The sequence below is a fragment of the Loxodonta africana genome, chromosome X, assembly GCF_030014295.1.
Source record: "Loxodonta africana isolate mLoxAfr1 chromosome X, mLoxAfr1.hap2, whole genome shotgun sequence".
NCBI lineage: Eukaryota > Metazoa > Chordata > Mammalia > Proboscidea > Elephantidae > Loxodonta > Loxodonta africana.
Genome location: NC_087369.1, coordinates 123,958,228 through 123,972,617, shown reverse-complemented (window position 1 = coordinate 123,972,617; position 14,390 = coordinate 123,958,228). Strand labels below are relative to the sequence as shown.

General features: G+C 43.8%; 1 protein-coding gene across 1 annotated transcript; it reads right to left on the bottom strand.

Annotated features, from left to right (window-relative positions):
- Positions 1-797: 797 nt before the first annotated feature.
- LOC100677372 (transcription elongation factor A protein-like 3) lies at positions 798-3,053 on the bottom strand. The gene is made up of 3 exons (XM_064278113.1): positions 2,993-3,053; positions 2,219-2,291; positions 798-1,872 (listed from the first exon to the last, which is right to left on the bottom strand). Exon 3 carries the CDS (start codon positions 1,844-1,846, stop codon positions 1,250-1,252), a length of 597 nt encoding a protein of 198 aa, XP_064134183.1. The 5' UTR covers positions 1,847-1,872; positions 2,219-2,291; positions 2,993-3,053; the 3' UTR covers positions 798-1,249.
- Between the last annotated feature and the right edge of the window lie 11,337 nt (positions 3,054-14,390).

Sequence of the window (14,390 nt, the reverse complement as noted above, 5' to 3'; positions counted from 1 at the left end):
ATCGAGTCAGTTCCAACTCACAGCGACACTATAGGACAGAATAGAACTGCCCCAGGGTTTCCAGGGAGTGGCTGGTAGATTGGAACTGCTGACCTTTTGGTTAGCAGCCGAGCTCTTAACCACTGTGCCACCAAGGCTCCTTACCCCGAGGACACCATAATACCCGTAGCTGTCAGTAGAGGGTACAGGGCACAGCATATCAGGAGTGCCCAGCAAATGTGGTAGTACCCAGAGAAGGGTGACAGCCTCTTCTCAGCTGCCTGGACTTGTCCTTAGGCACTTGTGAGACCTACCTTCAGCTCTCCCCTGAGTGTCTGATAGGGTCCAAGGTCCTGCTACTGCAAGGGAGCCAGCCCAACACAGCTCACATACTCAGTACCTCATCTGATCCACTCTACAGTCCTGTGAGGCAAAGATTATCCTCATTTCACAGATGACGAGACTGACTCTTACAGCAGTGGACCTGTAATAACTGCCAGGTGGATTCCTCCAGCTACAGGTCTCAGAGGCGATGTGAGTTTTACCTGCCATGTTTATATTCTGACAAGATTTTTAAGTGTCTCCATTGCCCTCATAAGCTTACTGGACAGTTCAACTGTTTATCATGTATTGCTTTCTGGTTTTAGCTTTTATTATTTTTTATGACAGACATAATCCATATCCTTTCAGAAAAAAAATAGAGGTGAGCGAACAAAGAAAAGAATCACTTGGTGGGAGCCAGAGGACAGTAGAGGAACCAGAAGGTGCAGCAGTGCCCACCTGACATGGTTAGACCCAGGAGAAGACATGGGAATGGGGCACACCAGCAGAGGAATGGCATGGGGGTACCTCAAACTATCAGTTGATTGGACTCATTTTTGAGTACATGCAAGACCTATTATTGGCCATCACACAGGAATGACCACTGCCAACTTTCTAGTGTACACACATTCATAGTTTCCCCTGTGCTTAGATGTATCATGCAGATATACAATTGTATAAAAATGGACTGATACCGTACATGCGGTTCTGCAAACTATGTTTTATTAATACTTTACAAGGTACCATGAACATCTCTTTCATGCACATGGATGAAAATCCCCTACTGAAACACAGAGGCTGCAGTGGGGTCAAAGGCTGCTGGTAACAAGAGTGACACCTAAAGCCAAGTATCAGCGTAGGTTAGAGCACAGAGCCTGGCAAATGCCTGCCAGGGAAAGCGGGGCTGCCAATATTCTCATGGGAAAACCGGAATTGAAAGCCAAAGGCATTAAAGGTATGGGATGTCATGTAAGCCTCTTTGGCCCCTACCTCCGCCCCTCATTCCTCTGACTCCCCGCTGGCCCCTTGGGGGGAATGGATCCTGGACATCTCTTTGCATCCAATGGAAACCACCCATTTTCTGTTTTTTCCTTATCTCCTCCTGAGCCCTTGACATATCACCACATTCTCTCATCATCTCCTCACTGCTCAAGCGCCTTTCGTGTAAATCCTCCTGATAGTCCCTGGGGGGGTCGTCCGTCCCCCTGTCTGTTTTTCTTTTTGCTTTCCGGGGCACGTAATCTTCAGCCGAGCGCTTTTCAGCAGCCCGGGGCTCGCTCTCTGGCTTTCGCTCAGACTTCAGCTTGCCCTCATCTTGCGGCTTCCCTTCATCTCCTGGCTTTCCCTGCTTTTCTTTCCTTCCCTCTGGCTCTCCCTCATCACCTGGCTCTCCCTCATCCTCTAGCTTCCCCTGGTATTCTGGCTTCCCCGCCACTTCCGCCTTTTCTTCCTCTTCCGACTTTCCTTCATCTTCCGGCTCTACTTCACTTTTTGGTTTTCCCTCTTTTTCCAGCTTTCCTTCATTTTCACTGTAGCGTTTTTCCATGTTGAGATTCTCCTCCTTTTCCTGTCCTGGGGGTTAGGGGGTGAGGGAAGATGGGAGGAGACAAGGGAGACTGATGACTTTGGACCTAGGAGTGAAGCTCTGGTCTGGATAGTACTTGGCTCTCAGCCCTTGTCAGGGTTCCCCTAATCTGGCTGGGCCTCCAGGTGTGCCTTCCGCCCACCCCTCCTCCCATAGACATGAGCCAACCCTTTCCCAGGCAGGCCCTGTCACCATCTCTACTCCCAGCGTGGGAGGGGAGGGTGGCTGCGTATGTGTTGGAGGGTGGTGTCCCTAAAGTCTGCCCAGCCCTTGCCCTCCACACTCCCCCCAGCCCCGGGTCCGGGTCCGGGTCCAGTGTCCCCTCTCACAGACCTGCAGGGCTTCTGGACAGGCTTCTTTTCCTTTTCTTGCCTTGCAGAGTTCTGGGAACAACAGAGGCCCAGACCTGCAGACAGACAGGAGACAGGGACACGGGGTCCTTTCCTGGATCTGAGCCTCCTCGCCGGAAGATTCCCCTCCCTCACCTCCCCGCCCCTCCCCCCCCCAGCCGCCATATCTTTTTAGGCTTTGGACACCAAACCAGGATGTTTTCCTTTTGGGGGGTTTTGGTGTCCCCCTTCCCCAAAGGCAACCTGCTCCACCCCTATCTACTTTTCCTGGAGGTTAATCTTTCCTCCTAGGAGCAGAATGCGGGGCGGGGGGGGGGGATATTTCCAGAATCTACGTCTCACTGTCGCACTGCGGGGGCGCTCCCCCGATTACTGGCTCTAAAAGGGATGGAGGGTGCAGAGGAGGGGGGTCGAGAAGGTGGGCCAGGCGCTGCGGGGTCCTCCCCCACACTCTACCCACGCCCGCGCCCGTCCCTAAGATGCTCCCAGTCCCCTACAGGTGCTCCCCGTCCCCCCCAGGTGCTCCCCATTCCTTCCCCTCCTCCCCCAGGTGCACTCCATCCTTTCTCCTCTCGTCCCCCCACCAGGTGCTTCCCATCCCTTCCCTTCCTGCCCCCAGCTGCTCTCCATCCCTCCCGTCCCCGCCAAAGTACTCCTCATCCATTCCCCTCTCCCACTCCCCCACCGCTGCTCCAGAGCCTGCTCCCACCCCCATACCCCCGCCCAGGTCCGCCAGCGGCGCCCCAACCACGCTGACCTGCGGGACGGGGCAGGCCGGCGCCTCCTCGGCTCGCCGCAGCCTGCGCGCCCGCTTGCCCGCCTCCGGGGCCGCTCAGAGAGCTGTTCCGCTAGCGCCGGACCCAAGCGCTGCGAAGGCGGGCGGGCGCGGGGTCTGGTACCCACGTCTGCGCCCGGCCGGTCACGTGGGCGCCGCGCGTCACCCTCTGCTCAGGGGCCCCCCGCTCCGCCCCCCTCTACCCCCCCCACCATTCCCACTCTTGAGTGATCCGGGGAGCTGAGGGGGCGGGGCACTGAGAAGAAGGAAAGGAGGAGATGGAGGCTTCCTGACCCCAGGTGATTTACCTGGCGCATCTCAGTTTCAGCACCACAGCCCTCTCAAAGGCACCCCTCATCGCCAGGTGTGACAGCTGAGGCACAGGGAGGGGACCTTATTGAGCCAGGCATGCTCAGCTCCCAAGCCCCACAGCCAGCTTTCAAGACCAGCCCTGCCTGACTCCAGAGCCCCGGTGGTGGTGCCTGCCAGGAAGCTGTGCTGTCCCCTTGAGGGGTGTGTTGCTTGGGGCTCTGTCCTGGGCCACCTCTCTTATCAGTCCACGTGTTCTCTCTCTCTCTCTCTCTCTGGGTGATCTCGGTCACTTCCATTCAGGTACTGAAGATTCCCAAATCTATCTACATATCCAGGTTATTCCCCTCCCTCGAGTCTCAGGCCCATTTTTGCATTCTTACCAGCAATATAGGAGAATGCTGGTTTCCCCACACTCTTTTCGGCGTAACATGTGACATACTTAATTTTCACTAATATGATAGATGAGAAGTAGTATCTCCGTGGTGTTTTATCTTGCATTTCTCTAGTTATGTTTTAAAGACAGTTTTAATATCTTTATAAATTGTCTGTTAATGTCTTTTCCACATTGTTGTATTGGGTTGTTGGCCCTTGTCCCCCGGTTTTTTCAAGTGTTCTTTATATTATGTTAGGCCTTTATCTGTTGTAGATGTTGCAAATATTTTCTAGTTTGTCAGTTGTCTTTTGACTTTGTTTATGGTGTGGGATTTTTCTCCATGCATAAAAAAAAAAAAACTATGCAGTCAAATTTATCAAAATTTTATTGCCTCTAAATTTTGATTCATAGTTATAAAATCTTTTTCCTATATTAAGGAATTCACTTGTTTTCTTCCAGTACTCATAATTATTATTTTTCTTTTACATTTAGAATTTATACTTCTGTATGGTGTGAAGTATGGGTCTAATTTTTTTTCTTTTCCCAAGTGCCTGCTCAGTTGTTCCAGGACTGTTTATTAAAATGCCCATTTATGCCCTAGTGATTTGAGATGCCATCTTTATTATGTACTAAATGTTCATATGTACTTGGGAAACTTTCTGGGCTTTCTACTCTATCCTATTGGTCTATTTGCTATTCGTGCACCACTATTAATTATAGAAGATTTAGAATAAGTTTGAATATCTGGTAGAGCTAGTCCTCCTAATAGTTTTTCTGTTTCAGTATTTTCCTACGTATTATTGCATGTTTGTTTTTCTGTATGAACTTTAACCAACTATTGGACTATCCACTCAGATGCCCTGGAATGACTGCAAGTGCAATAGGTTCCAAAGTGATTTCACCATCCTTCTCCTTTCTCCACATGCCAAACTTCCCCATGTTTTAATAGATGGTCCCATAATGCACACAGTTGCCAAAGAAAGAAATCTGGGAATCCTAACTCCCTCTTCCTCACCAAGTAATCTTGATTTCTTCTCTCCTAAATATCTCTGGATGCTTTCTCTTCTCTCTCATCTCTACCCTTTCAATTAACTCCTCTTGCATGTGACAGATCGCTTTCTGGTTTTGCTCCCTCGAGTCTTGCTCACCTCTAATAGACTGATCTTTCCTTAACATTATTTATGATCATGCCATTCCCTACATTTTCATCCGCGTCACAGTCCTTTAGTAGGTAGATCATAAACAAATGCTCTGTTATGCACAAAGCACTCCGTAACTCAGGATAAAAAGGACCTTGGTCCTTAGCCTGGTTATTTTTAAATCAACTTTTAGCATTATTGATGATCAAATGTAAATGTTGACTCTGATATAACTGACAAAAAATATGCCTGTTGGATGTTTGGACATTCGGCTAGATTCCTATATAGGATGACCCAGACTGCAACGCTGTAAATTCTATTTGCCCAAAAGACCTGGAGATCTGCTCCTGTAAAGATTACAGCCTAGAAAACCCTATGGATCACTTCTGCTTTGTCCTATAGGGTCACTATGAGTTGGAATCAACTCGACTGCACACAACACCACCACTACCACCAATTTGGAAGTTCAGTGAATTTTCCTTCAAAAGTCCCTTGGGGGAAAAAAACAAATGGGCAAGTATAGGCAAGGAATTAATGAAAAATAATGATAGGGGTTCTAGTTTTTCAATAGATGAGAGCTGTTTAAAATAATCAAAATAGTGTGGCACTGGCCCAAAAATAGAAATTTAGCTAAAGAAGAGATAAGAATGTTCTTCTGTACATCTAGATTTTAATGGGCTTTTAATATATGAATAAGGTAGCATTTCAACGTAATGTCAAAAAGCTGGTCTAGTCAGTACCTGGAATTTTTGCTCTAGTACCAAATTCAGGTGACTCCAAAACCCAACACTCTAAACCCAAGAGGAGGTATTTCATTTCTATTATCATCCTCATCAATAAAAAAAGTGCTGTTGAATTCTTATATGTGCATGACATCACAAGGTCACCATATAACACACTACTAACAACCAGTCTCGTTATTTACCATGGTGATCAAGAGCTAAAATTCTAGCTCTGCCACTTACGAGTTGTATAAACTTAGAAAAGGTCCTAAAAGTTTGTGAAACTTAGTTTCCTCATCTGGGAAGTGGGAATAATGTCATCTGTATTATAAGATTATTGTGAATTCTAAATAAAATTTGCTATATAAAAAGTATTCCCCCACGTGTCTGTCAGTTTGTCATACTATGGTGGCTTACGTGTTGTTGTGATGCTGGAAGCTATGCCACTGATATTTCAAACACCAGCAAGGTCACCCATGGGAGACAGGTTTCAGCAGAGATTCCAGACTGTGGTGGTTAAGATCGTGTGTCAACTTGGCTGGGGCATGATTCTCAGTTTTGGCAGTCATATAATGTTGTGATCACTTCCCTGTTGAGATTCAATAAGGGATCACCCCATGATGGGATCTGCTGTGAGTACCAATCAGTTAAAAGGGTGTTTCCTTGGGTGTGTGGCCTGCATCGAATATAAACGGACGTTCTGGCAAGGCTTAGGGGTTTTTTGCTCGTGCTGGATCCTGCAGCTGACTCCCATTCTCCTGACCTCTGGTTCTTGGGACTTGAGCTAGCAGCTTACCTGCGGTCTTGCCTATCTTGGGATTCACTGATCTTTGCAGCCTTTGAGTAAGAGCTCTGCTCTCTGACCTGCTCATCTTGGGCTTGCCAGCCCCTGCGGCTACGTGAATCAGGACAAGCCTCTTTCCTGACCCACGGACTTGGGACATTCCAGCCTCTACAACCGTGTGAGCCATTTCCTTGATATAAATATCTCTGTCTATCTCTCTATATATATTTATATGCTTTACTGGCTTTGCTTCTCTAGAGAACCCAGCCTAAGATACAGACTAAGACACACTAGGAAGAAGGACCTGGTGGCCTACTTCTGAAAAAATTTAGCCAGTGAAAACCTTATGAATAGCAGTAGAACACTGTCTGGTACAGTGCCAGAAGATGAGCCCTTGGGTTGGAAGGCACTCAAATACGATTGGGGAAGAGCTGCCGCTTCAAATTGAGCTGACCTTAATGACATGGATGGAGTCAGGCTTTCAGGACCTGCATTTACTGAGGTGGTATGACTCAAAATGAGAAGAAACAGCTTCAAATATCCATTAATAATTAGAAAACGGAATATATGAAATATGAATCTCGGGAAATTAGAAGTTGTCCAAAATGAAATGGACCACATAAAGACTGATATCCTAGGCATTAGTGAGCTGAAATGGACTGGTATTGGCCATTTTGAATTGGACAGTCATATGGTCTACTATGCCAAAAAAACTATGCCAGGAATGACAAATTGAAGGGAAATGGAATGCTTTCATCATCAAAAAAAATTTTTTTTTCAAGATATAACCTGAAGTACAATGCTGCCAGTGATAGGGTAACTTCCATACCCCTACAAGGAAGACCAGATAGTACAACTCAAGTATACACACTAACCAGCAATTCCAAAGATGAGGAAATTGAAGATTTTTAACAATTTCTTCAGTCTGAAATTGATCAAACATGTAATCAAGATGCATTGATAATTACTGGTGATTGGAATGAGAAAGTAGGAGACAAAGAAGTAGGATCGGTAGTTGAAAAATATGGCCTTGGTGATAGAAATGATGCCGGAGACCGAATGATCGAATTTTGCAAGACCAACAACTTATTAATCGCAAATACCTTTCTTCAACAACATAAATGGTGACTATACACATGGACCTCACCGAATGGAATACACCGGAATCAAATAGGCTACATCTGTGGAAACAGACAATGAAGAAGCTCAATTTCATCAGTCAGAACAAGGCTGGGGCCAACGTTGGAACAGACTATCAATTGCTCATATGCAAGTTCAAGTTGAAGCTGAACAAAATTAGAGCAAGTCCACGAGAGCCAAAATATGACCTTGAGTATATCCCACCTGAATTTGGAGAAAGTAAAATGTCATTTAAAAGGCAGGAAAGAAAGCAAAGACCAAAATGGATGTCAGAAAAGACTCTGAAACTTGCTCTTGAACGTCGAGTAGCTAAAGCAAATGGAAGAAATGATGAAGTAAAAGAATTGAACAGAAGATTTCAAAGGGCAGCTCAAAAAGACACAGTAAAGTGTTATAATGAAATGTGCAAAAACCTGGAGTCAGAAAACCAAAAGGGAAGAACATGCTCAGCATTTCTCAAGCTGAAAGAACTGAAGAAAAACTTCTAGCCTCAAGTTGCAATACTGAAGGATTCTATGGGGAAAATATTGAAGGAAGCAGGACACATCAAAAGGAGATGGAAGGAATACACATAGTCACTGTACCAAAAAGAACTGATGGACATTCAACCATTTCAGGAAGTAGCATATGATCGAGAACGGATTGTACTCAAAGAAGGCAGCACTGAAGCTGCGCCTTAGGCACTGGCAAAAAATAAGGCTCCAGGAATTGATGGAATACCAACTAAAATGTTTCAACAAACATATGCAGCACTAGAGGTGTTCACTCGTCTATGTCAAGAAATCTGGAAGACAGCTTTCTGGCCAACCGAATGGAAGAGATCCATATTTGTGCCCATTTCAAAGAAAGGTGATCTAACAGAATGCAAAAATTATCAAACAATATCATTAATATCACACACAAGTAAAATTTTGCTGAAGATCTTTCAAAAGTGATTGCAGCAGCATATTGACAGGGAACTGCCAGAAATTTAAGTCGGATTTAGAAGAGGATGTGGAACGAGGAATATCATTGCTGATGTCAGATGAATATTGGCTGAAAGCAGAGAATAGCAGAAAGATGTTTACCTATGTTCTATTGACTATGCAAAGGCATTCAAATGTGTGGATCATAACAATTATGGATAACATTATAAAGAATGGGAATTCCAGAATACTTAATTGTGCTCATGAGGAACCTGTACATAGGCCAAGAGGCAATCACTGGAACAGAACAAGGGATACTGCATGGTTTAAAGTCAGGAAAGGTGTTCGTCAGGGTTGTATCCTTTCACCATACTTATGCAATCTGTATGCTGAGCAAATAATCTGAGAAGCTGGATTATATGAAGAATAGGTCATCAGGATTGGTAAAAGACTCATTAACAACCTGCAATATGCAGATGACACAACCTTGCTTGCTGAAAGTGAAGAGGACTTGAAGCACTTACTAATGAAGATCAAAGACCACAGCCTTCAGTATGGATTGCTCCTCAACATAAAGAAAACAAAAATCCTCACAACTGAACCAATAAGCAACATCATGATAAATGGAGGAAAGATTGAAGTTGTCAAGGATTTCATTTTACTTGGATCCATCATCAACACCCATGGAAGCAGCAGTCAGAAAATTAAATGACGTATCGCATTGGGCAAATCTGCTCCAAGGTACCTCCTAAAGTGTTAAAAAGCAAAGATGTCACTTCGAGGACTAAAATGTGCTTGCCCCAAGCCATGGTATTTTCAACCACCTGATATGCATCCAAAAGCTGGACAATGAATAAGGAAGACTGAAGAAGAATTGACCTCTTTGAATTATGGTGTGATGAATATTGAATATACCACGGACTGCCAGAAGAACGAACAATCTGTCTTAGAAGAAGGACAGCCTGAATGTTCCTTGGAAGCAAGGATGGCAAGAGTTTGTCTCACATACTTTGGACATGTTATCAGGAAGGACCAGTCCCTGGAAAAGGACATCATGCTTGGTAGAGGACAGGGTCAGTGAAAGAGAGGAAGATCCTTAATGAGATGGACTGACACAGTGGCTGCAACAATGGTCACAAGCAAACAACGATTGTGAGGATGGCATAGGACCAGTGAAAAATGGCATGGGGCAGTGTCTGACCTCCTCCAAACCCACAAGAGGGAAGGAGAACCAAGATCAACAGCGTCAGGCTGACTTCTATGAAGCGGAGGCCAGACAAGCCTCCTCTCTCCACCATCTTTACCAATTCTGACACCAACCATCCCTCCCACAGCTCTCTCTACTTCTCTGCTGTATTCAATAATTCATTGCAATGGCCACACACAACTCATAGACCATACTCACCACTACTGGGTTTATTAGGGAAGTAACAGGTTACTATGCAGGCTCAGGAACACTCAAGGATACAGTTCTTTCATCAGGACAGCTTCTTCCTAGCCGTGCTCGAGCACACCTCTCCCTGGTCCTAGGCCTCTGCCCAAAAAGGCACTCAGCTTTCTCTCTCTCTGGCCCACCTCGCAGTCTCCTGCTGCCGGGTCTTTCCTGCCACTGCTTCTCACCATCTTCAGAGTTACAGCTCACTCTCTCCCCCTCCCTCTCTCTCTCAGTGTCCTGCTTCCAGGGGCTTCTCTACAGAGATCCCAGGTCCAAAGGACGTGCTGTACCCTGGCTGTTCTTCCTTTGTAGTGGTGGGATTCTTCTCTCTCCCACCTCTGGGGTCACTCATTTCAAGCCCAACGGGATGGCAAAACCCACAAATCCCTTTGGTGGGCTACAATTACCCTATCACACAGTCCTGCCCAATCACCTGGGTGAGAGTTACAAGACCATGGCAAGAAAGGCCACACAAAAGCAATCCATTACAGCACAACCAGGCAGTGTTTTGTTCTGTTGTACATAGGTTCGCTATGAGTCAAAACCGACTCAACAGCACCCAACGACAACATATAAAATATTCAGCGTACAGTAGGTCTTCAACAAATGTTATTTGAAGCCTCCAGCCTCACTTCAACTCTCTGTAAAAGACATGATTTTGCAATAAAAAATTGCATAGCTATCGGAGGTATCATTTGCAAATGTAATACGAGGGAACACACACAAGCTCATACTATGTATGACCTTCAGTGACATCAGAGTATATCAGAACGCAGGAGAATAAAACACGTTGCTCCATCAGTTGCTTTTCTGTCCCATTATTTTACCTGATAAGTGAACATCCGGGAAGCACAGGTATATAAGACAGAAAACACAAGGCATCATGATGCTACTTCTGTTTCTACAAAATACTGGATTTAGGAGACCTCTCTGGGTCCCCAGTGACAGAACCATCCTCACTGACTGTGTCCTTGGGTAAATCACTCCCAATGTGCTGACCTTCCCTTTGAAACACACTGGAAGAATAATAGATCCCTACATCCTAATGCCTTTGAATTGTGGTATTGGCGAAGACTATTGAATATACCATGGACTGCCAAAAGAACAAACAAATTTGTTTTGGAAGAAGTACAACCAGAATGCTTCTTAGAAGCAAGGATGGCAAGACTACATCTCACATGCTTTGGACATGTTATCAGAGGGATCAGTCCTTGGAGAAGGACATCATGCTTGGTAAAGTAGAAGATCAGTGAAAAAGAAGAAGACCCTCAATGAGATGGGTTGACACTGCAGCTACAACAATTGGCTCAAGCATAACAATGATTGTGAGGATGGCTCAGGACCAGGCAGTGTTTCGTTCTGTTGTGCACAGGATCACTACGAGTCGAACCAACTCGATGGCACATAACAACAACCTAACAACATCTTGGGCACTCAGTGAAAAGCAGTCATAATAATTTATTGGGGTATGTCAGGTTGGGAGTAAATGGGTTAGGGGAGAAACAAAGCCAACCACAAAGAAATGGTACCTGCTCTCTTGAGACCTCGAGTAATCTTACTATTACTGAGTGCCTTATCATGTGCCCAGCTGCTTTAGGTAGGCCAGAGGGCTATCTCACGTGCCTTCGCAATAGCCTGCAAGGTAGAGATTCTTTGATGGATTACGAACCTGAGGCTCAGAGAGGTTTAAGTAAAGTGTCCAAGGTTATATAGCTGGTTAATGCTGAGCTGCAGAACCACGTCCGGGCTTAGAATGAGGTCTGTCTCAATATGTCCCTACGTTTGCTACCATTTTCTCCACTCAACCTTCTTCCTTTTGTTCTCTGATGAGTCGATAGTTATTTCAGTGGGCCTTCCAGATGCCCAGCACTGCCCCGTATGCTCTGAATGATAAGGGCTAGGCCTCAGAGGAGGGTACTACCCTGGTGGGAGATATACTCTCTCTGGGTAGGCAGAATATGCCTTCACATGTGGGCATTTAGAGAAAGGGCTAAAGGGGAGGAGTAGACTGTTGGGCCAGTAAAAGGTAAGAGAAGGCAACAACCAGATTGGCCCCAAACAGGCAGAGAAAGCCTCAAGGAGGAAAAGGACCCTGACCTAGGCCTCAGAGGATGGGCTGAACCTAGGAGAAAGAAAGGGAGGAAACCTGCTGATTGACTCCAGGTTCTGCTCCTTATATTAATTACCCTGGCCCATCTTCACTGGCGCCATGGTGGTGTAGTGGTTGAGAGCGCGGCTCCTAACCAAAAGGTCGGCAGTTCAAATGCACCAGGAACTCCTTGGAAACCCTATGGGGCAGTTCTACTCTGTCCTAGTTCATAGTAACTCAATGGATGACTTTAACAGCAGATTAGATGAAAGAATGAAAGAACTAGAAATTATGTTCATATGAAAGTACAAGGCTGCGCAGGGAGTCAAAGTGATAGAAAATACAGAAGGAAGGATATGAGATATAGAAGAAACAGTGATAATCTCTAACATATGTTTAATTAGCACTCCAGAAGGAAAAGAGAGATGGAATTGTTCAGAGGCAATATTTGAAGATATAATGGCTGAGGACTTTTTAGAACTGATTAAAGTCCAACAAAAAAGAAAATCAAACTTAAATACATCATATTGTAAACTTTTAGAGAACCAAAGACAGAGAGAACATCATAAAAGTAGCCAGAAAAAAAAAATACAGAATATGCCTTGAAAATAGCAACAGTTAGGCTGATTACTGGCTTCTCAACAGGAACAAGGGAAACATGAAGACAGTGGAATGACATCTTCAATATCTTCAAAGAAAATAAAAGCCATCCTAGAAATTGGTAGCTAGCAAAAACACCTTTCAAGAAGGAAGGTGAAATAAAGACCTTTACAGATAAAACAAAGGATTTGCTAGCAGCATGCCTGAGCAAAAGGAAATACCAAATACTACAGGGCATTTTGCAGATAACAGGAACATGATCCCAGGTGGAGGGTTGGAGATAAAGGAATAAATAGCAATGAAAAATATAAATATCTATGTAAATTTAAATCAATACTGACTCTGTAAAACAATAACAATATTATCTGGTTGATTCATATTGACAACATATAAGTCAAGAGAAGCTAACTGGAGTAAAAGTATTTAAAATCTTCGCAATATCCGGAGAGTGTGTAAAGTACAAATTAATGTTTTTGATAAGTCAAGATGGCATGCTATAATTGCTAGGTAACCATTAATAAGGAAGAGGAAAGGAGTATAAAACTTACAAGCTAATAAAAAACTTACAAGCTAATAGAAGGGCAAAAAAAAAAATCAATGTTGAGGAAGACAAGAAAGAGGAAGGGATAAAGAGAAGGAACTTGGTATGACAGTAAATTTATACCTATAATATCAGTAATCATATTAATGCAAATGATCTAAATGCAGCAATTCAAAGGAAAGATTTTCAGACTAGGGAAAAAAACAACTATATGCTGCTTACAAAAGGCACACCTGAAATATAAGGGTACATAAATGTTGAAAGTGAAACTATAAAAAAAATTCAAACATGCAAATAGTAACAAAAAGAAAGCTGTTGTAGTCATATTAATAACAAACTAGACTTTAAAGCAAAAAGTATTACAAGAGGTAAGGAGTGACAATTCATTATGATATTTAAACATTTGTATGCATTTATTAACTTGACCTCAAAATAAATAAAACAAAATTTGACAGAACTTCAAGGAAAAGTAAATAAATCCTCAGTCACATTGTTAACACTCCTCTCTCTCTAACTGATAAAACAGACAAAATATCAGTAAGGATATAAATTATCTGAATAAAACAATCAGCAAACTTGACCTAATGGGCACAGATATAACACTGTACACAATGACTGCAGTATGCACACTCTTTTCAAGTGAGTGCAGATTATTTTCCAAAACTGACTAGATTTTGCATCATAAAACAAGTCAGAAAGTTTCAAATAATTGAAATAATTTTACCTTCTCTGTCCAATGCAATTAAGCAAGAATTCAATAATAAAAAAATTGGAAAATTTCACATTGTTTAAAGTTTAAGTAATAAACTTCTAAATAACTCATGGGTCAAAGAAACAATCACAATGGAATTTAGAAAATGTTTTCAACTAAAGGATAATTAAAATACCACATATCAAAATTTTCTGAAGGAAAAAAGCTTGAGGGCAGTAGATGAAGCATGCTTAGAGAGACACTTATTATTTGAAATGTACATATCAGAAGAGGAGAAATACTGAAAATCCAAACATCCAGCTCAAGAATATAGAAGCAGAACTTGATGAAAGTCGATGGGGGCGGGGGGGGGGAGTTGCTGTCATTGATTCTAACTCATTGCCACCCCATGTTCGCAGAGTAGAACTGTACTCCATAGGGTTTTCAAGGCTGTGACCTTTTGGAAGCAGATCGCCGGGCCTTTCTTCCAAGGCACCTCTGGGTGGGTTTGAATTGCCAACCTTTTAGTTAGTAGTCAAGTGCTTAATCATTTGTGCTACCCAGGGACTCCTGAAAGTAGGAGATATGAATCTAACAGAAATTAGCGAAATAGAAAGCAAACATATAATAAATGCATCAACAAACCCAG

Coding starts and splice junctions, on each gene's coding strand:
- LOC100677372 (XM_064278113.1), bottom strand. CDS start 1,846: ATGGAAAAACGCTACAGTGAAAATGAAGGAAAGCTGGAAAAAGAGGGA.